General features: G+C 52.5%; 1 protein-coding gene across 1 annotated transcript in view; it reads right to left on the bottom strand.

Annotated features, from left to right (window-relative positions):
* FBN3 (fibrillin 3) overlaps positions 1 to 26792 on the bottom strand; it is a gene marked incomplete at its 5' end in the record, with an annotated part of 119392 nt that overhangs the window by 34875 nt on the left and 57725 nt on the right. Inside the window, 17 exon segments of the mRNA XM_032711677.1 lie at positions 3212 to 3340; positions 3933 to 4058; positions 4180 to 4407; positions 7079 to 7204; positions 7558 to 7608; positions 8561 to 8698; positions 9973 to 10092; positions 13488 to 13613; positions 14628 to 14753; positions 17375 to 17428; positions 18326 to 18601; positions 20278 to 20400; positions 20984 to 21109; positions 21758 to 21877; positions 23365 to 23508; positions 24637 to 24834; positions 26235 to 26387. Coding sequence (XP_032567568.1) covers positions 3212 to 3340; positions 3933 to 4058; positions 4180 to 4407; positions 7079 to 7204; positions 7558 to 7608; positions 8561 to 8698; positions 9973 to 10092; positions 13488 to 13613; positions 14628 to 14753; positions 17375 to 17428; positions 18326 to 18601; positions 20278 to 20400; positions 20984 to 21109; positions 21758 to 21877; positions 23365 to 23508; positions 24637 to 24834; positions 26235 to 26387 — 2364 coding nt within the window.

Below are 26792 nucleotides of genomic sequence, written 5' to 3'. Positions count from 1 at the left end.
GCTGAGCTGTTGGAGAAGAACTGAGGTACTGAGGTCACTGATGGGATTTTTTTAAGCTCCAAACAAAAATTATTAAATTGAAAACAGATGAGACTCTGACAGAGTAAAAACAAGCACTGGGCGGGTGGGAGGAGCTGTAAAGAATTATCTGAGGATTAAGGACACCATGAGCTGGGCAGGTGAAAGGTGCTTTTACAATTACAACTGAAAAGTGAGTGGGGCAGGAGAGTGTGGATGGTCCACCAGAACTTCTCAGGAAGGAATTAATCCCTGAAAATATCTGGGGAGCTGGGCAGGGACCTCTTTCATGGCTGAGGCTGGTATGGAACTGCTGCAGAGCCCAAGGAAAGGTGTAGGTTAAAATTTAAATATCACATAAAGTGAGACCAGGCTGAGAGGCATTTTAGAAGAGATCCAGTGGAAAGCAGCCCAAGAAAAACAGGATGAATCAGCAAGGTTCTGAGTTGGAAGAGACACAATCCATCTCCTGGTGGACCTCTTGCTCAGCAAGGTGTATCTCCATGTCCTCCTGCCAGGGGAGGCATTTGATTTAATTTGATTTAATGACACGTGGCTGGAGGATGGACCATGACAGCAGTGCTGTAAAGACAAAAGTTTAATTTATCTCCTAATACAGGAGTGGAAATAACAGGTCTGCTCATCTGCCAGGGTGTTTGAAAATGGTTTAGTGCAAGGGTTGACCACATGAGGTTAATAATGGGTGGAGATGGGGGGGTGTTTAGAGTGGGGAATATGTAAACAACCACAGGATCCCAGAATGGTTTGGCTTGGAAGGAACCTTAAAAATCATTCAGCTCCAACCTCCTGCCAGGGAGGGCAGGGACACCTTCCAGTGGCTGAATTCATCAGTGGCCAAATCAATAATAGGTGGCTGAGAAGGGGAAGGAGATGAGACGTCACGGAAAGTAAAAGGGCCAAGTGGGGGAGAGAACTGGAGCTCTCAAACACCCAGTCCAAGCTGCTGGGCTGGCACAGCTCCACCAGGCACTGGCCAGTGCCCAGGAGAAAGGTGGCAGGAATGAAAACACCAGGCATGGATCCTGTCCCAGCTCAGTGGCAATGCCAGGCTCGAGCTCCAGCTGCCGGGGGCTGAAAGGAGAGGAAGGTGAACGGCCAAGGTCTGGGGCAGGGGAAGGTCCGAGGGAAGAGGAGCATGAAATGAAGAAGAATGGACTTGGTTCAAGGACAGGAATGAGCACAAGATGAAGAAGGAAATACCAGGTGATCAGTGGGTGACCTCTCCCAGCTCTTATCTCAGCTCACAAGTCCTTCGCCCTTTTTTTCCCCTCCTCTTCCCCATTGCCGAGGGGAGGGAGACAGATTTAAATAATAAATTAACAAATAATTAATAAATTTAACTAATTAATTAATAAATAATTAATAAACTTAACTAATATCCCCACTCTTGAGTCTGTTTTGCCCACTGTGATGGTGACCAGTGGGTGACCTCTCCCAGCTCTTAACTCACAAATCCTTCGCCGGTTCTTTCCCCTCCTCTTCCCCGTTGCTGAGGCGAGGAAGACAAATTTAACTAATCAATTAATAAATAATTGATAAATTTAACTAATAAATTAATAAATTAATAAATGTAACCAATATCCCCACTATGAGTCTGTTTTGCCCATGGTGGTGATCAGTGGGTGACCTCTCCCAGCTCTTATCTCAACTTACGAATTCTTCACCATTTTTTTCCCTTCCTCTTCCTGTTTCCAAGGGGAGGGAGAGACCCAGCCAGGGTCAACCCACTCCTCCTGGCCAAGGGCAGGTCCTTATGAAATGAGAGCAAGGCCTAAAAGAGTTAACTGTTGATAAAACCCCCCTGACACCTGCTCTGCCTGTGCTGCTGAAGAACTCGTTCTGTTCTGCTCGCTGGACCCAAACCTAATCAAAAGAAGAAGGCTGGAAACTCTACACAATCAACCTGGAGGTCATAAATTAAGACAGGGTAGACATCTGACTAGGAGAAAAGGCCTTAGAGCCAAGGGTTTCTGCAAGCTTCAGTAGTCAGGATGTTAACAACAGAAAGGTGAGGAGGTCAAAGTGAGAAAGAAGAGAAATAGGCCCCCCATTTGAGGCTGAAGGCCAGAAAGAGCAGCAACACTCAGTGCCAAGAGAAGAATCTGGGAAGCACCTCCCTAAGCTCTGCCCAGACTCCACCTATTATTCATATGTATGATTAGATGTTGTAATCATGTGAATACCCATTTTAAAATGTTGCAATCGTGTATGCAGACTGCACAAACCCCTTGTTTTTGCATCGGTGCTGTCCTAGGTTAAAAAGGGTTTTCCCCTGGAGTTGGAAAGTGGTTAACTCCAGGGGGGTGGTGTTTCTTGGTGTTGACCCCATCAGCAGCCCTGCAAAATTAAAACATATTACACCAGACTGGAAAAGAAGGATGATGATGTAGTTGGAAGAGAGGCAGCCATGGTCTGAGCCACGAGGGGGTCCGGGCCAGTGAGCCCTGCTGGGGACCAAAGCCAAGGGCTGGGGGCTGCAGGAGCTTGGAACAGGATTAAACTGCCTTGCCCCCCCCTCAAACACGCTGGCAGCTTGAGACAGAGCAAAGGAGCTTTGGTAGGATGCTTGGGGCAAAGACTGAACTGAGAGCTGCCCTAAACGTTCTGACTCGAGGGAACTCGACCCCTCAAGGAAGGGATTTCCATGGGATGTCTTGAATTCTGTGATATGACTGTGGTGAAGTGAGTTTTGTCCCTGCTGGCAGTCCACGGGTGAGACCTTCAGTTGGAGCTGAAGGGCTGAGGGGTGAGAAGAGACCCCCTTGTGTGTGATGGAGAGAGAGAGAGAGAGAGATTTCAGCTATGACAACTCCAGCTACGACTGCTGCTTTGAAGAGGAGAGACACTGCTGCCCTGAAAAGTGGAAAGGATCTTCCCTTCTTCCCTTCTGAACTTTCACTGGAGGGAAAGGAGGGACTTGATCTAATGTAAATATTGTTTTACCATAGGAGAGAGAATTGTGTATATAATGTATTATAGTATTTATTTGTGTAATAAACCTCTCACACCGAAGTAAATTGTGGGAGGGGAGGGCTTGGACTTGGAAATCGGATTTCTGAGGGTCTCAAACAGGCGCCTTCGAGCGAGTTTGCCCGGCGCGGGTGAACAAACACCACGCTGCTCAGAGATAAAAAATTCTTAATTCTGAGGGGTTTTTTTCAGCATCACTTACCCATGCAGTTCTTCATCATCATGAAGCCGCTCTCGTAGCCCTCGAAGCACTCGCACTCGAAGCTGCCCGGGGTGTTGACGCACGTGCCGTGGCCGCACAGGTCGGGGGAGATGCGGCACTCGTCGATGTCTGTGGGGAGAGGGACACGATGCCTTCAAAATCTGCATCCTATTATTATTATTTATATTATTATTTATATTGTTATTATTTGTATTATTATTATTTATATTATTATTTGTATTAATTTCACGAGTTTGTGGTGCGCTGTTTTGTCTTTGCTGCAGCACAGCTGGGGGTTGGTGTGTGTGTGCCACAGAGCACTGCCTGAGGCTGCAGCTTTCCAGGCTCCCTGGGGGCATGAGAGACATTAATTGGCACCAAAATCCAAGGAGGAGAGGTGTCAAAGGATCATGGAACCCCAGACTGGTTTGGGCTGGGAGGGACCTGAAAGCTCATCTCATTCCACCCCCTGCCATGGGCTGGGACACCTTCCATTATCCCAGGTTGCTCCAATCCCTGTCCAAGGACACTTCCAAGGACGGGCATCCACCACTTCTCCCTGTCCCGCCTCCTTTCCCGGCCTCGATGCTTCTGCTCGCGGTTGGCTCCTCGCCACGTCCCTAAAACAAGTGCCACAACCCCACTGGGCGGCACCACCACGCTGAGCACCCCCAAAGGCAGCAGGGTGGGCCAGGGGTGGCCCAGAGGGGGGGTCCCTTACCCGTGCAGTTCCTCTCCTCGGCGTCCAAAGCGAAGCCGTTGCCGCAGATACACCGGAAGCTGCCGATGGTGTTCCGGCACGTGCCGTGAGTGCAGAGCCCGGCGAAGACCTTGCACTCGTTCACATCTGGGGGTGGAGAAGAGCAGGAGCTTCAGGGGGAGGGGGTGTCTCACGAGCCCAGAGCCCCCGGGGGCGGGCGGGCCGAGGGCCGAGCACCGCGAGGTGCTTTTCCCCGCTTTCCGCTCACCTTTGTAGAAGGGCCGCCCCGAGAGCACGTCCCCGCGGTTGGCGAAGCCGGGCCCGCGCGGGCAGATGGCCTTGAACTCGCCGGTGCCCGGCTTGGGGCACTCCTCGCAGTCGCTGCCCCAGGCCGAGCCCACGGAGCAGCAGCACATGTCCATGCGGTACTTGCCGGGCAGGGGCTCCGTGCACTCGTCCTCGTCCCAGCGCATGTAGCACTGCTCCACCCGCACGTCTGGGGGGGCACAGCAGGGCTCAGCAAGCCCCCCGAGGCGCCCACCCGCCGCCAAAACCAACCCTGGCGCCCTCCGGGACTGGGTTCACACGGTAAAAAGCACCCTGGCACCCTCTCTGGGACTGGGTTCACACAGTAAAAAGCACCCTGGCACCCTCTGGGACTGGGTTCGCATGGTAAAAACCACCCTGGCACCATCTTCACATGCTCCCTGGAGTGGCTTTGGTTGGGGAATCATCCAAACAACCCAGGAATGGGCCGTTCACCAACAATGCCTGGCACCCTCTCTGGGACTGGGTTCGCATGGTAAAAACCACCCTGGTACCCTCTGGGACTGGGTTCACACGGTAAAAACCATCCCAGCACCCTCTCTAGGACTGGCTTTACATGGTAAAAACCACCCTGGCACCCTCTGGGACTGGGTTCACATGGTAAAAACCACCCTGGCACCCTCTGGGACTGGGTTCACATGGTAAAAACCATCCTGGTACCCTCTCTGGGACTGGGTTCACATGGTAAAAACCAACCCTGGCACCCTCTGGGACTGGGTTCACATGGTAAAAACCATCCTGGTACCCTCTCTGGGACTGGGTTCACATGGTAAAAACCAACCCTGGCACCCTCTGGGACTGGGTTCACATGGTAAAAACCACCCTGGAACCCTCTCTGGGACTGGGTCCACATGGTAAAAACCATCCTGGCACCATCTTCACATGCTCCCTGGAGTGGCTTTGGTTGGGGAATCATCCAAACAACCCAGGAATGGGCCGTTCACCAACGATACCTGGCACCCTCTCTGGGACTGGGTTCACATGGTAAAAACCACTCTGGCACCCTCTCTGGGACTGGGTTCACATGGTAAAAACCACCCTGGCACCCTCTGGGACTGGGTTCACATGGTAAAAACCACCCTGGAACCCTCTCTGGGACTGGGTCCACATGGTAAAAACCACCCTGGCACCCTCTGGGACTGGCTTTACATGGTAAAAACCACCCTGGCACCCTCTGGGACTGGGTTCACATGGTAAAAACCACCCTGGCACTCTCTCTGGGACTGGGTTCACATGGTAAAAACCACCCTGGCACCATCTTCACATGCTCTCTGGAGTGGCTTTGGTTGGGGAATCATCCAAACAACCCAGGAATGGGCCGTTCACCAACGATACCTGGCACCCTCTCTGGGACTGGGTTCGCATGGTAAAAACCACCCTGGTACCCTCTGGGACTGGGTTCACACGGTAAAAACCATCCCAGCACCCTCTCTAGGACTGGCTTTACATGGTAAAAACCACCCTGGCACCCTCTGGGACTGGGTTCACATGGTAAAAACCATCCCAGCACCCTCTGGGACTGGGTTCACACGGTAAAAACCACCCTGGCACCCTCTGGGACTGGGTTCACACGGTAAAAACCACCCTGGCACCCTCTCTGGGACTGGGTTCACACGGTAAAAACCACCCTGGCACCCTCTCTGGGACTGGGTTCACATGGTAAAAACCACCCTGGCACCCTCTCTGGGACTGGCTTTACAGCATCCCTGGAGTGGTTTTGGCTGGAGCATCCTCCAAACAGTGCCCAGGTTCACAAATCACTCCTGGCACCTCTGGGACTGAGTTCACAAGGTCCCTGGAGTGGCTTTGGCTGGGACATCCTCCAAACAGTGCCCAGGTTCACAAATCACTCCTGGCACCCTCTGGGACTGGCTTTAGATCATCCCTGGAGTGCCTTTGGCTGGGGCATCCTCCAAACTGCCCAGGAATGGGCTGTTCACAGAATTTGCTGAGTAGGAAGGGACCCACGTGGCTGCAGCACTGGGACTTTCATTTCTTTCTCCAAGGGCCAGTGTTTCCCAGGGAGGTCAGGCACCGACCTCTCCTTCACATCAGGGCTTCCCATGGGGGCTTCTGGTGCCCCACAGACCCTTCTCACAGAATCCTGGAATATCCTCAGCTGGAAGGGACCCACAGGGATCATCCAGCCCAACTCTTAGCCCTGCACAGGACACTCCAACAATCCCATCACGTCCCTTGGAGCGTTGTCCAAACACTCCTTGAATCCTGTCAGGGTTGGATGCTCAACCACTGCCCTGAGGAGCCTGTTCCAGTGCCATTCCCTTTTTTTTTGGAATGCTGTGGGAGATTTCACAGCATGGACATGACCAGCCTGGATTTGCTGGCAACAGGGCTGGCGAACGGCCCCTCCCTGGTGCTGGACGCACAGATGGCCCCTGGGAAGGGCAGAGGTTTGTCCCTGTGTGCCCAGGAGTTGGTTCAGGGCTCGCTGGGCTGTGTCATCAACCAAAATTAGGTGATTTGGCCACTTCTGAAGTCCACCCAGGAGGAACAACTGCTGGACTCGGGGACACGAAGCTGTGGCAGCTTTGCCTCAGTTCAGCTGCCAGGACCTGCCAGCAGGTCCCTTTCATGCTGTCTGCAGGAATGAAGACAAGGCAGGAGTGAGGAGCTGCTCCATTCCCAGGTTCATGGAACCCTGAGGAGCAGCCCTGGAACCCTCCCTGGCTGCAAGGTGGCTGTTGGTCCTTGGGGTCACTCTGTCCTTCCCAAAGATGCCACCACTCAATTCCCAAGAATTCCTGCTGCAGGTGGCAGGGAGGGGGGGAGCTGGAGCCCCTTAGAGGGGCCAGGATTTGGGTGAGAGGAGGTGCCCTTACCCACACACGTCCTGGCAGTGCCATCCAGGGTCAGCCCCTCGGGGCACTCGCAGCGGAAGGAGCCGGCGGAGTTGACGCAGCGCCCGTTGGGGCAGACGCCGGGGAACACCTCACACTCATTCACGTCTGGGGGCACAGAAACAGGAGAAGGGCGTGAGACAGGCACGGGGACAAGGCCAGCACGGCCTCCAGGGGCTCCTGGAGGGGATGGAAGGAGCCCAGAGCTGCCCTGCCAGACTAAAAAGTGACAACTCGCTCCACGAAAAGCAATTTGTCCCTGCACGGCCACAGCCAAGCCCAGCCAGGGGCTGAGCACAGACAGACAGACAGACAGAGGCCACACAGCCACAGAGAGCCCAGCAAAGGGCCAGAAGGTGTAGAACCTCCCCTCCCAGACTTGGAGAGGCAGGAGAGCAGCAAATGAACAATGAGCATGATCCTGATGGAAACAGTTTCCCCGTGTCCTGCTGGAACTGTACCTTCACAGGTGACCCCCTTCATCCGGGCGTATCCCCGGGGACAGGCGGTGTCTGCAAGGAAAGATGGGAATGTCAGCAGAGGAACGGGCTGCTCCTGCCTTCCTGATCTCCCAGAGAATCAGGGAATATCCTGAGCTGGGTGGGTCCCACAAGGATCATCAGTCCAATTCCTGGCCCTGCACAGGACAACTCAACCATCACCCCCTGTCCCTCAGAGCGTTGTCCAAGAGTTCTGGACATGTTCCCCAGGGTTTTCCTTCATTCTTCTCCACCCCCTGCCCCTCTTTATTCAAGAAGCTGGGGCTTAATTTGTCACCTACGAACACAGAAACATCCATAGCAACAAAGCATCAGGATTTCTGTAGAATCCTGGAATATCCTGAGCGGGAAGGGACCCCCAGGGATCATCAGGACACCCCAACAATCCCTCAGAGGATCATCCAAACCCTCCTGGAGCTCTGGCAGCCTTGGGGCTGTGCCCACTGCCCTGGGGAGCCTGGTCAGTGCCCAGTCATCCTCTGGGGAGGAAGAACCTTTCCCTGAGATCCATCCCAACCCTCCCCTGGCACAGCTCCATGGGTTTCCATGGAAAAATGGGCAACACGGAGCAGGGAAGGATTTCAGAGCAGCTGGAATTTATCAGGGATCCTACAGGGTAGAGTACAATTCCTGGATTTATGAAAGTAAGTCGGAGGGGAATGGATAAGACAGAGTTGGAGACTGGATTTATTCAGAGAATCACAGAATCCTGGAATATCCTGAGTGGGAAAGGATGCTCAGGGATCATCAGGACACCCCAACAATCCCACCCTGTCCCTCAGAGCGTTGTCCAAACCCTCCTTGAGCTCTGGCAGCCTTGGTGTTGTCCCCACTGCCCTGGGGAGCCTGGGCAGTGCCCACCACCCCCCGGGGAGGAAGAACCTTTCCCTGAGATCCATCCCAAACCCCCCTGGCACAGCTCCAGGCGTTCCCTGGGGGATCCCCGTGCCAGGCAGGGCCTCACCGATCTCGCAGCGCTCGCAGGGGCTGCCCCAGGCTGCCCCCAGGGTGGCACAACACTCCGACTTGAGCGTGGCCCCGTTGATGTTCACCTCGCAGCGCCCGTCCTGGATGTTGAGCCAGCAGGTCCCTTTCATGCTGTCTGCAGGGGTGAAGACAAGCCAGGAGTGAGGAGCTGCTCCATTCCCAGGTTCATGGAACCCTGAGGAGCAGCCCTGGAACCCTCCCTGGCTGCAAGGTGGCTGTTGGTCCTTGGGGTCACTCTGTCCTTCAATCGGTGGGGCCAAGGGGGTTCCAGCAGGGACACAAACCCTGCTGGTCCCCACAGCCCTGTCCTGCCCTTTTCCCATTCTCAACCTGCTCCTTTTCTGGGTGGAAATAGTCCTTTATCCGTTTGTCCTGTGATGCTTTGCAAGGCCCTGACCATCGAGGAGTGGGAAGTGGGAACCTTCCCATGGTCTTGATGAGAAAGGGTCCACTTTTTCTCGACGTGCCTTAATGTCAGCACACCCCCAACCCACCTGCTGAGGGAGAACCCACCATCCTGATGCCCTGAAGGATCCCCTGGCACCCCATAGGGACCCTGGGTTCCCCTGGGACCCTGTGTGTGGGTGCAGCACAGCCTGAGGCTGCAGCCTTCCAGGTTCTCTGGAGGCAGGAGAGACATTAACTGGCACCAAAATCCGAGGGAACACTGAGTGGGAAGGAGAGGTGTCAAAGGATCATGGAATCCCAAATTGTTTTGGGTTGGAATGGACCTTAAAGTTCATCTCATTCCACCCCCTGCCACGGGCAGGGTCACCTTTCACTAGCCCAGGTTGCTCCAAACTGGCCTTGGACATTTCCAGGGATGGGGCAGCCACAGCTTCTCTGGGAAAACCTGTGCCAGGGCCTCCCCACCCTCACAACCAGGAATTCCTTCCCAATATCCCATCTATCCCTTTGGCAGTGGGAAACCATTCCCAGTGTCCTGTCCCTCCATCCCTTGTCCCAAGTCCCTCTCCAGCTCTCCTGGAGCCCCTTCAGGTCTCCTTGGAGCTTCTCTTCTCCAACCTGGCCTTGGACACTTCCAGGGATTCGGGGGCAGCCACAGCTTCTCTGGGAAAACCATTCCAGGGCCTCCCCCCTCTCCCGGGGAAGGGCTGGAATTCCGTGACCTTTTTGATCCCTTCCAACCCAAACCATTCCACGATTCCACAGCTCTGAGAGGTGTTTGGTTCCCTCCTCCCAGGGAGGAACTGGGGGATGAACTTTCCCCCCAACACCCGACCTAAACCTTCCCTCCTCCAGCTTAAGGCCGGTCCCCCTCATCCCACCATCGGTGCCCTTGGAATGCCAGGAAGGCACCGGGAATGCCCAGCCAGGGGTGCTGGTGGGCACTGGGGTGGCCAGTCCAGGAGAAGGTGCCCCCCTTACCCACGCAGATGGTGCCAGTGGGGTCCAGTTTGCTGCCAGGGGAGCACTCGCAGGCGAAGGAGCCGGCGTTGTTCCGGCACACGCCGTTCACACACGGGTTGGACGTGCACTCGTTGATGTCTGGGACATAAAATGTATGAAATGTAATGTACAAGTATCTAAAAATAGCTAAAATAGAAAATAGAATAATGGGTAAAATATGTATATAATTTATGAAGGATATCAAAGATATTAAATGTGTAATAAATAAGTATCTCAAGTAGTTAAAATACAAAATGCAATAATACGTAAAATATATAATCATCTATGAAGGATATAAAATGTATAAAATGTGTAATATATAAATATCTAAAATAGTTAAAATATAAAATGCAATAATACGTAAAATATATAATCATCTATGAAGGATATAAAATGTATAAAATGTGTAATATATAAATATCTAAAATAGTTAAAATATAAAATGCAATAATACGTAAAATATTGTAATATATAAATATCTAAAATAGCTAAAATATAAAATATAATAATATGTAAAATATATAATAACCTATGAAGGAATGCAAGGATATAAAATGTATAAAATGTGTAATATATAAATAGCTAAAATATAAAATACAATAATATGTAAAATATATAATCATCTATGAAGGATATAAAATGTATAAAATGTGTAATATATAAATATATTAAATAGCTAAAATAGAAAATACAATAATAGGTAAAATGTATAATAATCTATGAAGGATGTGGAAGGATATAAAAGATATAAAATGGGTAATATACAAATCTATTAAATAGTTAAAATGGAAAATACAATAATAGGTAAAATATATAATAATCTATGAAGGATATGTAAGGATATAAAAAGTATAAAATGTGTAATAAATAAATATCTCAAACAGTTAAAATATAAAATACAATTATACATAAAATATATAATGATCTATGAAGGATATAAAAGATATAAAATGTGTAATATATAAATATCTAGAATAGATAAAATATAAAATACAATAATACGTAAAATATATAATAATCTATGAAGGATATGGAAGGATGTAAAATGTATAAAATGTGTAATATATAAATATCTAGAATAGCTAAAATAGAAAATACAATAATATGTAAAATATATACTAATACATGAATGATATGCAAGGATATAAAATATATAAAGGCTATAGTATATAAGAATATATAAAATATATGTAAATAATATGTAAATATAATATTTAAAATATATAGTAATTTATAATATGTAAGTATATAAAATTTATAAAATATAATATATAAAATATAATAATATAGAACATATATACTAATATATGAATAATATGTAAGTATATATAGAAAATGTTTAGTATATATAAATATCTAAAATATTAAATACAATCATATATAAAATATACACTAATACATTAATAATATATATGATATAAAATATATTAGATCTATAGAATATAAGAAGATATAAAATATATGGAAAATACAATAATATTTAAAATGTATAGTAATCTATAATACGTAAGTATATAAAATATAGAAACTGAATAATATATAAATATCTAAAATACATAAAATATAATAAGATAGAACATATACACTAATATATTAATAATAGATAAATATATTAAATATATAAAATGTATAGTATACAAATAAATGACCTCTGACACCTGTCTGACCCTGATGTGAGGCCACACAAAATTGTCCACTTTTCACCTCCTTTACAGAAAATCTGCTTTTTTTCCACTAAACTTTCCTGTGCCAAGTGCCAGTTCTCAAATATCTGAGGATTTTGTGGACAGGAAACAATTTCTCCCACTCCAAAACCCAACCTTTCAATCAAATGCCCTAAAACTTGCAATTTTGGTCAGGCTTCAGCTAAAATTTCAGGGCCCTGGAGGAAATGGTTCTGGTTTGCAGGCACTGAAAAGCCCAGATGTTCTGGGTTTGGGTGTCCACTCCTTTGATGGAAGTGTGAAACTTCACCCTTAGGGAAAAAAAACCCAAACCCACAAACCCAAAAGCTGGAGATGAAACAACCAAACCCACAAACCCCAAAGCTGGAGATGAAATGATCAAACCCACAAACTCAAAACCCTGGAGATGAAATGACCAAACCCAAAAGCTGGAGATGAAATGACCAAACCCAAAAGCTGGAGATGAAATGACCAAACCCAAAAGCTGGAGATGAAATGACCAAACCCAAAAGCTGGAGATGAAATGACCAAACCCAAAAGCTGGAGATGAAATGACCAAACCCAAAAGCTGGAGATGAAATGACCAAACCCCAAAACTCAAAACCCTGGAGATGAAAAGACCAAATCCACAAAATCAAAAGCTGGAGATGAAACCATCAAACCCACAAACCCAAAACCCTGGAGATGAAATGACCAAACCCAAAAGCTGGAGATTAAACCATCAAACCCACAAACTCAAAGCCTGGAGATGAAATGACCAAACCCCAAAACTCAAAACCCTGGAGATGAAAAGACCAAACCCACAAACCCCAAAGCTGGAGAAGAAACCACCAAACCCCCAAATCCAAAAGCTGGAGATGAAACCATCAAACCCACAAATCCAAAACCTGGAGATGAAATGACCAAACTCACAAACCCAAAACCCTGAAGAGGAAACCATCAAACTCACCAACCCAAAACCCTGAAGATAAAACCACCAACCCCACAAACCCAAAAGCTGGAGACGAAACAACCAAACCCCCAAATCCAAAACCCTGGAGATGAAACCACCAAACCCACAAACCCTGGAGATGAAACCATCGAACCGACAAACCCTGGAGATGAAATGACCAAACCCACAACCCCAAAACCTGGAGATGAAACCATCAAACCCACAAACTCAAAAACCTGGAGAAGAAACAAACAAACCCACAAACACAAAACCCTGGAGATAAAGTGACCAAACCCAAAAGCTGGAGATGAAATCATCAAACCCACAAACCCAAAACCCTGGAGATGAAACCATCAAACCCACAAACCCTGGAGATGAAACCATCAAACCCACGAACCCTGGAGATGAAACCATCAAACCCACGAACCCTGGAGATGAAACCATCAAACCCACGAACCCTGGAGATGAAACCATCAAACCCACAAACCCTGGAGATGAAACCATCAAACCCACGAACCCTGGAGATGAAACCATCAAACCCACAAACCCTGGAGATGAAACCATCAAACCCACGAACCCTGGAGATGAAACCATCAAACCCACAAACCCTGGAGATGAAACCATCAAACCCACAAACCCTGGAGATGAAACCATCAAACCCACAAACCCTGGAGATGAAACCATCAAACCCACGAACCCTGGAGATGAAACCATCAAACCCCCCAACCCAAACCCCTGGAGATGCTCCATTTCAAACCGCTGTGGTCAAAAGGGAACCAAAGGCACGGCAGACTTTGAGCTGCCCTTCAGGCAGGCCCTCAGGCCATGGGTTTTTCCCCCCCCTGGAGCTGTTTGTGGTGCCTCCAGAGCCCCGTTACCTTCACAGGTGTCCGTCTCTGTCCTGAAGACGAAGCCCTTGGGGCAGGTGCAGGTGTAGCTGCCGGGGGTGTTCCTGCACAGCCCGTTGTCGCACAGCAGACGGTTGACAGTGCACTCATCAACATCTGGGGACAGGGAGAGAAGGGCTTCCTGAGCCACAGCACCGACCCCACAGAGCACAGGGGGAGCAGAAGTTCAGCTCCACCCTCACAGTGAGACAACCCAAGACGTTCAATCACGTCCGTGCAGGTTCTCATGGGCACCTTTGTGGTTTTCCGTGTGGGTGAGTGTCCTAGAACAGCTGGGACCAGTTCATCACTGCATGGGTGTAACCCAAAACTGTGTATTCTACAGCCTTCCATGCCATTGCCCAGAAACTGTTACCAACAGACCATTTACACCCTCTGCCTAGAGCAGCCCTGACTCCTCAGGCTGTAAACTGGGTGTTCAGAGGCCTGGGAGATAGGAGGGTGCTCCTGTCCTCACACCCAGTGTGGAACTCCCACCCTGAGGGAGGCACTGGGCATTCCTGCCTGAACTGGAGGATATATAATCTTGGAGTCTGGGGACTTTTTTAACCACTGGTGGGATCCAGAGGAGGACTGGGACCACCACTCTCAACCAGACTGAGACCACCACTTTTCAACCAGACTGCAGATCACCACTCTCAACCAGAGTGCAACCACCACTCTCAACCAGACTGCAACCACCACTCTCAACCAGACTGCAACCACCACTCTCAACCAGACTGCAACCACCACTCTCAACCAGACTGCAACCACCACTCTTGACCAGACTGCACCAGCAGCCTCACCAACAGGTTTTTCCCCTCTCCTTTTACTTTGACCTCAGGGGGCCCAAAGAACACCACTCTGTTCATGCCCCAGGGTGCTGGGTTATACACTTGGGTTTTGTGGGTTAAAACCAACTGTTTGTCTGTATAATCCTATTTATTGTATTATTTTATGAAATTGTTATTCTGATTTACGATCTCTCCTTTGAGTTGAGTTCATTTCCCCTGCTGGTTCACCTTTAAACCAGCACAATGAGGCAGCACTGAGTGGGGACAGGGCTTGGGGGCATCACCTGGAGGTTCTGGCCCCTGCCAACCCTCTGCCCACCCTGTGCCCTGGACTCACCCACGCAGTTCTTGCCCGTGGGGTCGGACTCGTAGCCCAGGTTGCAGATGCAGCGGTAGCTGCCCCGTAGGTTCTCACACATCCCGTTGGGGCAGATGTCCGGGTTCAGGGCACACTCGTTGATGTCTGGCAGAGAGAAAAGTCAAATGAGATGGACCACAGCCAAGGGAGACACCGGAACATTCCATCTCCCCGGCCCTCATCGTTCCTCGGTGTCCACCCACAGCCAGAAGCACAATCCCAGACTGGTCTGGGTGGGAAGGGACCTTAAAGCCCATCCAGTCCCACCTCCTGCCATGGGCAGGGACACCTCCCACCAGCCCAGGTTGCTCCAAGCCCTGTCCAGCCTGGCCTTGAACACATCCAAGCAGGGGCATCCACCACTTCTCCCTGTCCTGCCTCCTTTCCTGGTTTGATCCAGTATATCCTGGGGAACCTCGCTCCTCTCCCTCTGGAGCTGTGGAGCTGGGAATACACAGCTGACCTGGCACAGAGCTCTGAGCTCAGGAGGAGCTGGACAAAGGGATGAGATAAGCCCAGTCCCATGAGGGCTCTCAGCTCCTTCTGTCACATTCCTGAGTCTTCCAATAGCACCTTTATCCCGGTGCTCAGCTCTGGGATTAATTATCCCTGCATTCAGCACCCAGTGCCCCAGAGGGGTGGCAGCCAGGTGGGCAGCACCTCTTCCTCTGCAGCAGCATCACCTCCCTGCTTGTTTTGGAGCCTGGGCAAAGAGGTTTCACCCTGGCAAGAACCAGCCCAAGGCAGGCCCAGCAGTGCCCTGGCAGTGCCACGGTGCCAGATGGCCACAGGCCCAGGTCAGGCCTTCCCAGACACTGCTGGCCTTTGTCTCCAGGCAGTTGGAATTCAGTTCCATCCAGGAAAAAGCAGCCCTGGAGAGCTCAGAGTGTGCCTGTGGGCAGGGCTGGGCTGACCAGGGCTTGTCTGGCATATGGTACATATATATATATCTATTTTCAGACTATTTTATGCTGTATTGATTTTAATATGTTAAAGGTGGATGAAGACCAAGAGATTCTGGTCAAATGCATATTTACACCTAGAGATCATTAGTTCCACACTCTCACATCTGAAGAATCAAAGAGAGATGTCTCACTTAGGAAGTATAACCCATCAAACTGATTAAATATTAGTATCAAAGTCTGCCAAAGTGACTGATACAATCAGTGAAGATCTTGTTTCAGTAAATGTGACCTGTTGAGCTCTCTGGGCTTCCTTCACTTGCCTGCACAAAGACAACGACTTACATCTGATATTTCATTAAATATCCAGGACATTTTCACGGATCTGGTTAATTTGGCCATTTGTCTTTCTGGAATGGAGAAGTCTGGGCTGGGATACTAAAATATGACACAATTCCTTGCTAGAAAGAGCCTTATCATTACCCTGAGCCTGACTCTGGCCAGGACACGGTGCCCTGGCTGGAAGCCCAAGAAGTCACCAGGGTTTTGCCTCTGGCTCATTCCCATTTGGAAGGTTTTGAGAGGTTGTTATCTGGCTGCTTTGTTCTCTCCCTGCTGGTCCAAGCACTGCCCAGGGCTGGCACTGTGACTCAAAGCAGCTCCTTGGCAACACCCCCCACACAAACTTATCACCTCCCTCTCCCTGGGAGACTCAGGACCCTCCTCTCCCACCCTGGAGGAGCCGGAGGGAAACAACCAAGAGGATGGAGTTGGTCACGCTCCGTCATTCCCATCAAAGCAAGGGAGCAAAGCCAAACTCCGTGGGAGCATCCCCAGAAATGCAGCTCCCACAGGGGTGCCAGGCATCCAGCCCTCAATCCTCAGGGATAGTTACTCAACTCCAGCTCGCGGTGGTTTGGGGAGGGGGAAAAAAAAAATCCCGCAGCGCCTGTTTCTCCCCCTCCCTGTGCCCAACTCACATCCCACCCACTGGCACGGAGGGAGGTTCTTGTAGGCATTAAAACCCACCCAGGCTCTGCAAGCCCCCCCTGTGCCACTCATGCTCAGCTCTCACACATACACGGGCTGTGCCAACCCCCCAGCACAGCCAGCAGTGCCAAGGCTCTCCTGGCACAGCCTCCCGGTGCCACATCACTCCTGGTGCCACTCAAAACCTGGACATGAAACCATCAAACCCACAAACCCAAAACCCTGGAGATGAAAACACCAACCCCACAAGCTCAAAAACTGGAGATGAAACCATCAAACCCACCAACCCAAAACCCTGGAGATGAAACCATCAAACCCAGAAAACCTGGAGATGAAATGACCAAACCCACAAAACCTGGAGATGAAATGACCAAACCCACAAACCCAAAACCCTGGAGATGAAATCACCAAACCCACAAATGCAAAAGCTGGAGATGAAACCATCAAACCCAAAACCCCAAAACCCTGGAGATAAAACCATCAAACCCACTAACTCAAAAGCTGGAGATGAAACCATCAAACCCACAAACCCAAAATCCTGGAGATGAAACAACCAAACCCTCAGACCCAAAACCCTGGAGATCCACTAACTCAAAAGCTGGAGATGAAACCATCAAACCCACCAACCCAAAACCCTGGAGATGAAATGACCAAACCTACAAATCCAAAACCTGGAGATGAAACGACCAAACCCGCAAACCCAAAACGCTGGAGACGAAACCACCAAACCCACAAGCACAAAACCCTGGAGATGACATGACCAAACCCAAAAGGAGGGTGTGACCAAACCCTGAGGGTGACAGGAGACGAGTCCAGAGCTTGGGCTGCACAAACCTCTGCCATCAGCCGTTATCCCGATGCCGCTGCTGCAGAGAGCCTGGAATTCCGCTGTGGAGAAAGGACAGCAGAGCCATGAGCTTTGCTGGGCACTGCACCCAGTGCCAGTAACTCTGGATTTATTGTTTGTTTGTCTGTTGGAATGTCAGCTCCAGGCTTCCCAGCAGGGCCTGTTTGTGCTTACACAACGTGGATTTTAAAGCTGATGCTCCCAGTTGGAGTCCGACATCCCTGCCATGAGATCAGCACCAGATTTGGGGACCCAGCCTTTGTTTGTGGACTGCCTGGCACCCCTTTCCCCCTGCCTGTGGTTTTCTCATATTGCTGCCAAGCTGCCAAAGCCATCAGGAGGGCTCTGAGCACCTTCCTGGGGTTTTACACGCTCAGAATCACAGAACGTGCCGAGTTGGAAAGGACCCACAAGGATCATCCAGTCCAACTCCTGGCCCTGCACAGGACCATCCCCATGTGCCTGAGAGGATCACTCAAATGCTCCTGGAGCTCTGGCAGCCTTGATGCTGTGCCCACTGCCCTGGGGAGCCTGGTCAGTGCCCAACCACCCTCTGGGGGAAGAACCTTCCCCTAATTCCAGGTTATACTGTGCATATAATTACACCCTGTGCACTTGGGTGTCATTTTGTGGCTGTTGAAATTGAGGTTTCACTTGGTTCCTCCAGTCAAAGTTGCAGCCTGGATTAACCTGGATTGCTAATTAATCATTGTAGAATCATGGAATATCCTGAGCTGGAAGGGACCCCCAAGGATCATCCAGTCCAACCCTCAGCCCTGCACAGAACCATCCCAAGAGTCACACCCTGTGCCCCAGAAGATCATCCAAACCCTCCTGGAGCTCTGGCAGCCTTGGGGCCGTGCCCACCGCCCTGGGGAGCCCGTTCAGTGCCCAACCACCCTCCAGAGGGCGGAGGAGAAAGAAGAACCGGAGCTCACCCGAGTTCTTGGCCGGGCAGGGCTGGCAGGGCTCTCCGAAGCCGTGGTCCGGGTTGGCACAGCAACACTCGGACTTGGTGACGGCGCCGGGGAAGGGGCGGGCGCAGGTGCCCTTTTTGATGCCCCCGTAGCAGGTGCTGCGCATGTGGGTGTCCACGCAGACCCGGCCGTCCACGCCGATGGCCAGGCCCCCCAGGCACTCGCAGCGGAAGGAGCCCTCGGTGTTGATGCACCAGCCGTTCATGCAGATCCCGGGGGTCTCGCACTCGTCGATGTCTGAGGGAGGGAGGGGACACCGGCGGGGGGGGGGGTCAGCTGCCCACGGGCACGGGGACGCGTGGGGAGGGGTGAGGGACGGGTGGAGAGGGTGAAGGACACACAGAAAGGGGTGAAGGGCACATGGAGAGGGCAGAAAAACACAGATAGGAGTGAAGGAGACATAGATGGGGTGAAGGATACGCGGAGAGGGATGAGGGACACGTGGAGGGGGTGAAGGACACGTGGAGGGGGTGAAGGACACGTGGAGGGGGTGAAGGACACGTGGAGGGGGGTGAAGGACACGTGGAAGGGGGTGAAGGACACGTGGAAGGGGGTGAAGGACACGTGGAGGGGGTGAAGGACACGTGGAGGGGGTGAAGGACACGTGGAGGGGGTGAAGGACAGGTGGAGGGGGTGAAGGACACGTGGAGGGGGTGAAGGATACGCGGAGAGGGATGAGGGACACGTGGAGGGGGTGAAGGACACGTGGAGGGGGTGAAGGACACGTGGAGGGGGTGAAGGACACGTGGAAGGGGTGAAGGACACGTGGATGTGAAGAGGGGTGAGGGACAGGTGGATGTGAAGAGGGGTGAGGGACACGTGGATGTGAAGAGGGGTGAGGGACAGGTGGGGAGGGGTGAGGGACAGGTGGGGAGGGGTGAGGGACACGTGGGGAGGGGTGAGGGACACGTGGGGAGGGCGAGGGACACGTGGGGAGGGCGAGGGACACGTGGGGAGGGCGAGGGACACGTGGGGAGGGCGAGGGACACGTGGGGAGGGCGAGGGACACGTGGGGAGGGGTGAGGGATGCACAGAAAGGGGTGAAGAACACACAGAGTGGGTGAAGGACACATGGAGAGGGGTGAGGGACACGTGGGGAGGGGTGAGGGACATGTGGGGAGGGTGAAGGATGTGTAGAGAGGGGTGAGGGACATGTGGAGAGGGTGAAGGACGTGGAGGGAGTGAGAGATGCATGGAAAGGGGTAAAGAGTGGGGTGAGGGACATGTGGAGAGGGGTGAGGGATATGTGAAAAGGGTGAAGGACATGTGGAAGGGCTCAGGACACACGGAGAGGGGCTCAGGACACACGGAGAGGGGCTCAGGACTATTTTGCAGAGAGCCCTTGCAGACCAAGAGGGTCTACAGGGCTCTGCTGCCTGTCCCCGCTGGTTCAGGGGAAGGAACAGGGATCTGGGCTTCTCCAAACTCCTGAGATCCAAGCCCTTCTCAGAGCAGCAGGGTCTGGTCTCTGCTCTGCTGACGGGGCACTGACCCAGAGAATTCACCCCCTGTCACAGCAGCTCATCAAAGAAAAGGTCTCCTCCTCCTCCTCCTCCTCTTCCTCTCTCCACTCTGCCTCCACATCCCAACCTTCCTGCCTTTGGGAGGCAGCACACAGACTGCAGTGGGACATGCTGGAGAGGCTGGGAGCTCTGGGACAAGTGCTGCCAGCTCACATTGGCCACCCAGAGTTCCCTCAGAGAGAGGATTCCGGCTCCAATTTGTGCTGGAGCAGCGGAGGCCAAAGAACATTTTCCCTCATGCCCGTTCTGCTGGGAAGGGACGATTTCTGGTGGCAGAGCAGGAGCTGCCGGGCAACAGCCTTGGTTGTTCTCAGCTCCCTGTGCTCTGAGACAGACCAGTAATCCCAGGGAATGGGAATGGGCAGGGAACAAGCTCGGGGATCCACACACCGACACAGTAGCGCCCGTTGGGAGCCAGAACGAATCCGGGCTTGCAGATGCACTTGAAGCTTCCGTCCTCGTTGATGCACATCCCGTTGAGGCACATGTTGGTGGTGGCACACTCGTCGTGGTCTGGGGAGGACAAACACCTGGGCTGAGCCTGAGAGCAGCAGCAAGACCCTCCTGTGCTCAAAAACCCTCCAGCTCCTGTCCCAAACTGCTTCTCCCAGCAGTGGGTGCTAATCCTCGAGGAAGAGGGATGGTTTGGGATGGAAGGGAGCTTAAAGAGCATCTACTCCAACCCCCTGCCATGGGCCGGGGCACCTTCCCACTGCTTCTCCTGGTGAGAAGAAGAAGTCCTGCTGGGAACTTTCTTTCCCACCTTTGCTGGTGGGAAGAAGAAGTCCTGCTGCACCCTCAGAACTCTCAGCCAGTGAAAGACTCAGATACCGGCTGCTGGAGCACGTTCTGCCTCCAAACCCAGCCCTGCTGATGCTCCTGGACCCCAAAACCCACAGGAGCACTCACAGCCTTATAAAAACCCCTTCCCACTTGAGCCCTCTCATTTTAAGATGTCCTAGAGCCGAAGGGAGCGCAGGGGTAGGAACGGGATTTAAGGGATTTAAGGAGATCTGATTAAACCAACCCTCAACCCCGAGGGAGAACATAATCCTAGCTCAGTCCCAACCTCCCCAGGGGCCACCAGGAGCCTCACCAACACAGTTCTTGCCATCAGGGGTGATCTCAAAGCCAGCGTTGCAGATGCACTGGAAGCTGCCGTCGGTGTTGACGCAGCGGCCGTTCCTGCACATCACCCCGTTCATGATGCACTCATCGATGTCTGCCAGGAGAGGGACACAGCAAGGAAGGAGCAGCTTAATAATCTCCAGTTTAATAATAATCCCCAGTTTAATAATCTCCATGAGAAAACCAGCCAAGTGCCCTCAGACTCCAGAAGAATTCGCCTCAAAAACATCTAGTTGGGAAATTCGGAAAGCTTTTCGCGCTGCAAACTGAGGGGTCCTTTGGAAACCATTTGGTTGGAAAGAGAGGAAAAATTAAGAATTCCACAGGGAAATCTGCCTTTGCTTCTTGCTTCACATGGTGGAATGTTTCCTTTCCACCATTCTCTTTTAGCAGTCCCTCATCTTTGTGCTGCAAGGCCCTGAGAGAACAACCTTGCCGGGCGTCCTACACCGATACAGATTCGCCTCAAAACCCCATCTTCTGCCAAATAAAATCCCTTAAACAGAGTTCTGCTCTTGGAAAGGACTCTGTGGCTTCCTTGATTGCCACCCACCAATTTTAAGGCAGATTAAGGCAGACGGAACTTCTCCAAGACAGATCTCACCACATACACACACGTGACCAGAGGTTGGTTGGCATTTGGGGACTTCTCACCCTGTTTCCCCCCTTTAGAACCATTCCCTTTGGTTCCCAGGGCTCTGACACCTCTGGAGCTCATCCAAAGGAGAGGGACAACCCTTACCAATGCAGGCCTGCTTGGTGGGGGTGCTCTGGAAGCCCTCGTGGCACTTGCAGTGGTAGGAGCCCGGGGTGTTGACGCAGTCGCCGTGCACGCAGGGGCTGCTGGAGCACTCGTCCACATCTGCCAGGGGAAAACACCAAACCCTGAGCGTCCAGGAGACACAACCAGCTCCCAGGACTGGCACAAGAAGGGCTGGGGAGGTGCTGAGCCCCTTGTGCTGACAGCAAAGTCCCTCAGATGGCACCACCCCAACAAGGATCCCCCTCAACGTGGTGTCACCTGCACGAGGACACTCAATCCCAGAGTCTGTGTCACTGAGGAAGGTGTTTAACAGTGCTGGTCCCAATGTGGACCACTGGGGACACCACCACTCGTTCCTGGTTTCCACTTGAACTGGGATAATTTGGACACAACCCTCCAGACAATTCCTTATCCACCCAACCCACATCACTCCAACTCAGAGCTAAGGATGGTGCAGGGAATGATCTCGAAGGCCTTGCAGAAGTAGATGACATCTGTAACTCTCCTCTTTTTCATTGGTGAAGCCACACCATGATCAAAGACCACCAGGTCCTGAAAATCTCTGTGGGTGTGTCTTGAGAAAAACACCAACTTTCCCTTTCCTTTGTCACTGAAGTTCCATTTTCATAAAGACAGAGAAAATTTTCCATCCTCCCACCTGACATGATCCCTCTACCCTCTGTCTCCAACCACTTGTGGGAAGCTCTGATGGGATCACAGAACCACAGAACATGCTGAGTTGGAAGGGATCCCCAAGGATCATCCAGTCCAACCCTCAGCCCTGTACAGAACCATCCCCAAGAGTCACATCCTGCCCCTCAGAGCATCATCCAAACCCTCCTGGAGCTCTGGCAGCCTTGGGGCTGTGCCCACTGCCCTGGAGAGCCTGGTCAGTGCCCAGCCACCCTCTGGGGGAAGAACCTTTCCCTAATTCCAGGTTATACTGTGCATATAATTACACTCTGTGCACTTGGGTGTCATTTTGTGGGTGTTGAAACTGAGGTTTCACTTGGTTCCTCCAGTCAAAGTTGCAGCCTGGATTAACCTGGATTGCTAATTAATCATTGTAGAATCATGGAACATCCTGAGCTAGAAGGGACACACAAGGATCATCCAGTGCAACTCCTGGCCCTGCACAGACACCCCAACAATCCCCCCCTGTCCCTCAGAGCATTGTCCAAGGGTTCTGGACATGTTCCCCAGGGTTTTCCTTTGTTCTTCTCCACCCCCTGCCCCTCTTTATTTAAGGAGTTGGGGCTTCATTTGTCCCCTACAAACACAGAAACATCCACAGCAGCAATGCAGCACAATTTCTGTAGAATCCTGGAATATCCTGAGCGGGAAGGGACCCCCAGGGATCATCAGGACACCCCAACAATCCCTCAGAGGATCATCCAAACCCTCCTGGAGCTCTGGCAGCCTTGGGGCTGTGCCCACTGCCCTGGGGAGCCTGGTCAGTGCCCACCACCCCATGGGGAGGAACAACCTTTCCCTGAGATCCATCCCAACCCTCCCTGGTGTTGGGGCAGCAGCTGGAGGTGCTTTAGGAGCAGGCCCAGGGCCCGTCTGGAGCAGAGGCCACTCACCAATGCACTCCCCACGCACGTCCTGCTTGTAGCCCATGTTGCACTCGCAGCGGTAGCTGGACGGGGTGGGGATGCAGCGCCCGTTCAGGCACAGGTTGGTGAAGTGCTTGCAGATGTCAATGGTCTGGTTCAATGTGGCAGTGCCTGGGAAGCACAGAAACAGCATCAGGGAGAAGGTTCCGGAGCCCCCCCGTTGTCCCCAGGGCTCAGGGTGGGGACATTGGAACCGCGACAGCCCCGAGATGATCCTGGGCCCTGAGCAGGACCCCCACACCCAGAAGGGTCCACAAGGGGCTGCTGTGCCCCCTCCCCACTGTTCTGAGCTGGAAGGGACCCACAAAGACCATCAAGCCCAGCTCTGAAGTGACTGGCCCACACAGAGATCAAAGCCACCAGCCTGGTGTTATCAGCACCCTGCTGGGAGCAGCTGAGCTCATCCCAGGGCCAAAGGCCTTGGAAAATCTCTGGGACGTGTCTTGATAAAAACACCACCAGGCACGAGGGGGCTCAGCCTTGACAAAAACACCACCAGGCACGAGGGGGCTCAGCCTTGACAAAAACACCACCAGGCACGAGGGGAGCTCAACCCTGGCAAAAAACACCACCAGGTACAAGGGGGCTCAGCCTCTCTGAGATAAGGTGAGAATCCATTCCAGCCCCTCTGAAATCAGATGGGAATCAATCCCAGCCCCTCTGAAATCAGATGGGAATCAATCCCAGCCCCTCTGAAATCAGATGGGAATCAATCCCACCTGACTGGGATCAGATGGGAACCAATTCCAAGCCGCTCCGAAACAAGGTGGGGATCAATCTTTGGGGCCACCCAGCACGTCCCCACAGGCTTCAGCCCTCAGCAAGGAGCTGCATCGGGGTGCACAGCACAGGGGGGTCCAAGCTGGTGAGGGAGCAGTTTTGTTTTGGGGAGGCAGAGGGTGAGGTGGTGACGTGAAAGCTTTGTTCCCGTTCGGTAATTGTTTGAAAGGCTTCGTTCCTGTTGGGTGATTGGAGAGAGATTCCAGACTGGAGCCGACCCCGGCTGTGTTTTTGTGCCAGCAGACACTGTTTGATGTGTTTGTGGGCTCAGTGTCCTGCACAGTGTTCCTGTCACATCCCACCACTCCCCCCTTCAGGGTCGGGACACACCGTGGAGCTGTCGAAGAACGCGGGTGTGCCGGGAGCAGCATTCCAGCATTCCAGCACGAAGGAACACGCTCTGCTCCCAGCCAGGCAGCCTAAAGAGGGGTCAGCACGAGGAGAAAGGAGTTTAATTACCAATGCTCGAGCTTCCTGGGCCCATTCCAGGCAGCCCTGGGATCCCGCCTTGTCCGTTCGCCCCGTTTGGTCCGATGCCTCCGGGCCCGTTGAGTCCCGGCCCGACGCCGTTGGGCCCGAATCCAGGGATTCCTGGAAAGTTCCCAGGGAAGCCTGGCACGACCGGGAGTCCCTCGATGCAGAGCCTGCGGTACTCGTCTGAAACAAAACAGCTGCCTCAGGGCTGCTCCTGAGGGGCCTGATTCCCGGGATGGGGACGGATCCACGGGGAGCAGAGCGGGTGGGTGCTGGTGGGAACGGGGCACACGGGGTGGGGAGGGCTTGAACACCCTTCACCCCGCAGCAGGTGAGGACACACAGCTCGCCAGGGTGTCTGGCAGCAGGTTTTTGGGGCGTGTGGCACAGTTGGCACCGCGGGCTTCATTCCCACCAGGAAGGACGGGACACACGGGAGGTGCCAGGCACTGAATTGCTCTGCCCTGCTCGGAGTTAGGGATGGAAAAAGAGATGCAGAGCAATGTATCTACATCTCTGGGCCTCCTCCAGATGCAGAGAGATGGATCTACACCTCTGGGACTCCTCCAGGCCTCCCGCTGCCTGGGCTCATCCCAAGGTTCAGTTATGGTGGGAGCCAAGGAGAGCTGAAGGAGTGGGAGGAAAGGGATGAATTCCTGCCTTGGCTCAGCTCATCTGGCTCAGCTTCAGCTGAGACCCAGGCAGGGGAACCAGCATCCCCAGGTGACCTTCCCTGGGTGTTCCATGCATGGGGGGTGGGATTTTCTCCCAGGTTACAAGCGAGGGGACGAGAGGAAACGGCCTCAAGCTGTGCCAGGGGACGTTTAGGTTGGAGATCAGGGGGAATTTCTTCATGGAAAGGGTGGGCAGGCATTGGCACAGGCTGCCCAGGGCAGTGGTGGAGTCCCCATTCCTGGAGGGATTTAACAGATGTGTGGAGGTGACACTTGAGGACAGGGGTTAGTGGTGGCCTCGGCAGTGCTGGGGGATGGTTGGACCTGATGATCCTGGAGGGCTTTTCCAACCACAGAAAATGCTGAGTTGGAAGGGACTACAAGGATCATCCAGTACAACCCCTGGCCCTGTCCAGGACACACCAACATTCCCCCCCTGTCCCTCAGAGCGTTGTCCAAGAGTTCTGGACATGTTCCCCAGGGTTTTCCTTTGTTCTTCTCCACCCCCTGCCCCTCTTTATTTAAGGAGTTGGGGCTTCATTTGTCCCCTACGAACACAGAAACATCCACAGCAACAATGCAGCGGGATTTCTGTAGAATCCTGGAATATCCTGAGTGGGAAAGGACCCCCAGGGATCATCAGGACACCCCAACAATCCCTCAGAGGATCATCCAAACCCTCCTGGAGCTCTGGCAGCCTTGGGAAATAACCATTCCATGGGGAGCCTGGTCAGTGCCCACCACCCTCTGGGGAGGCAGAAACAATAATAATGGATATTACTCTTCCATAACACCCCACCCAACCCTCCCCTCGATTCCAGGATTCCCCACATCGCGCCGGCGGCTCCGCCGGGGTTGGCACAGGCAGGAGCTGCCCGGGCAGCAGCAGAGCTGTGGTGTGGCACTCACCAGAGCCCCTCACAGGGCACATCTCGGGGGTCTGGCCAATGGCCCAGCAGCGCCCTGAGTCGCAGCAGCACTGCATCCTGGTGTACTGGCCCGGCAGGTCCCCGGCGCAGCGGCCCCCGATGAGCGCCGAGAAACACGTCCCGATGCGCTGGTCTAGAGGAGAGGGGGAGACACCATCACAATGTGCCAGCACAATGTGCCAGCACAGCACCCTGGTGGCCTCCTGAGGGCTCATTCCCAACGGCATCTCTTCTGGCTGCCCCGTATCCCAACCCAGCCCCTCGTTCTGGCCTCGTCCTCCCGCGTCGTGAGGTTCTCCAGCACCTCCCTCCGGAGCACATCAATGCTTTAGGTAAAGCCAGGACTCATTCCCAGGATTAAATCTTGCATTCCTGTCCTCCCAGACAGCCCCAGCCTCCCACTTAGGCTCTGAAAAACAGCCAGACCAAGAGCCAGGCACGGGCAGCACGTGGGCAATCCCTCCTTGCCCTGCAGGAAGGACGAGCTGACCCAGCTGATTCTGGGTGGATTTACAGAGCAGAGCACAGGTGAGATCCC

The sequence above is a fragment of the Chiroxiphia lanceolata genome, chromosome 27, assembly GCF_009829145.1.
Source record: "Chiroxiphia lanceolata isolate bChiLan1 chromosome 27, bChiLan1.pri, whole genome shotgun sequence".
NCBI lineage: Eukaryota > Metazoa > Chordata > Aves > Passeriformes > Pipridae > Chiroxiphia > Chiroxiphia lanceolata.
This window is presented reverse-complemented; position numbering and strand designations above follow the sequence as displayed.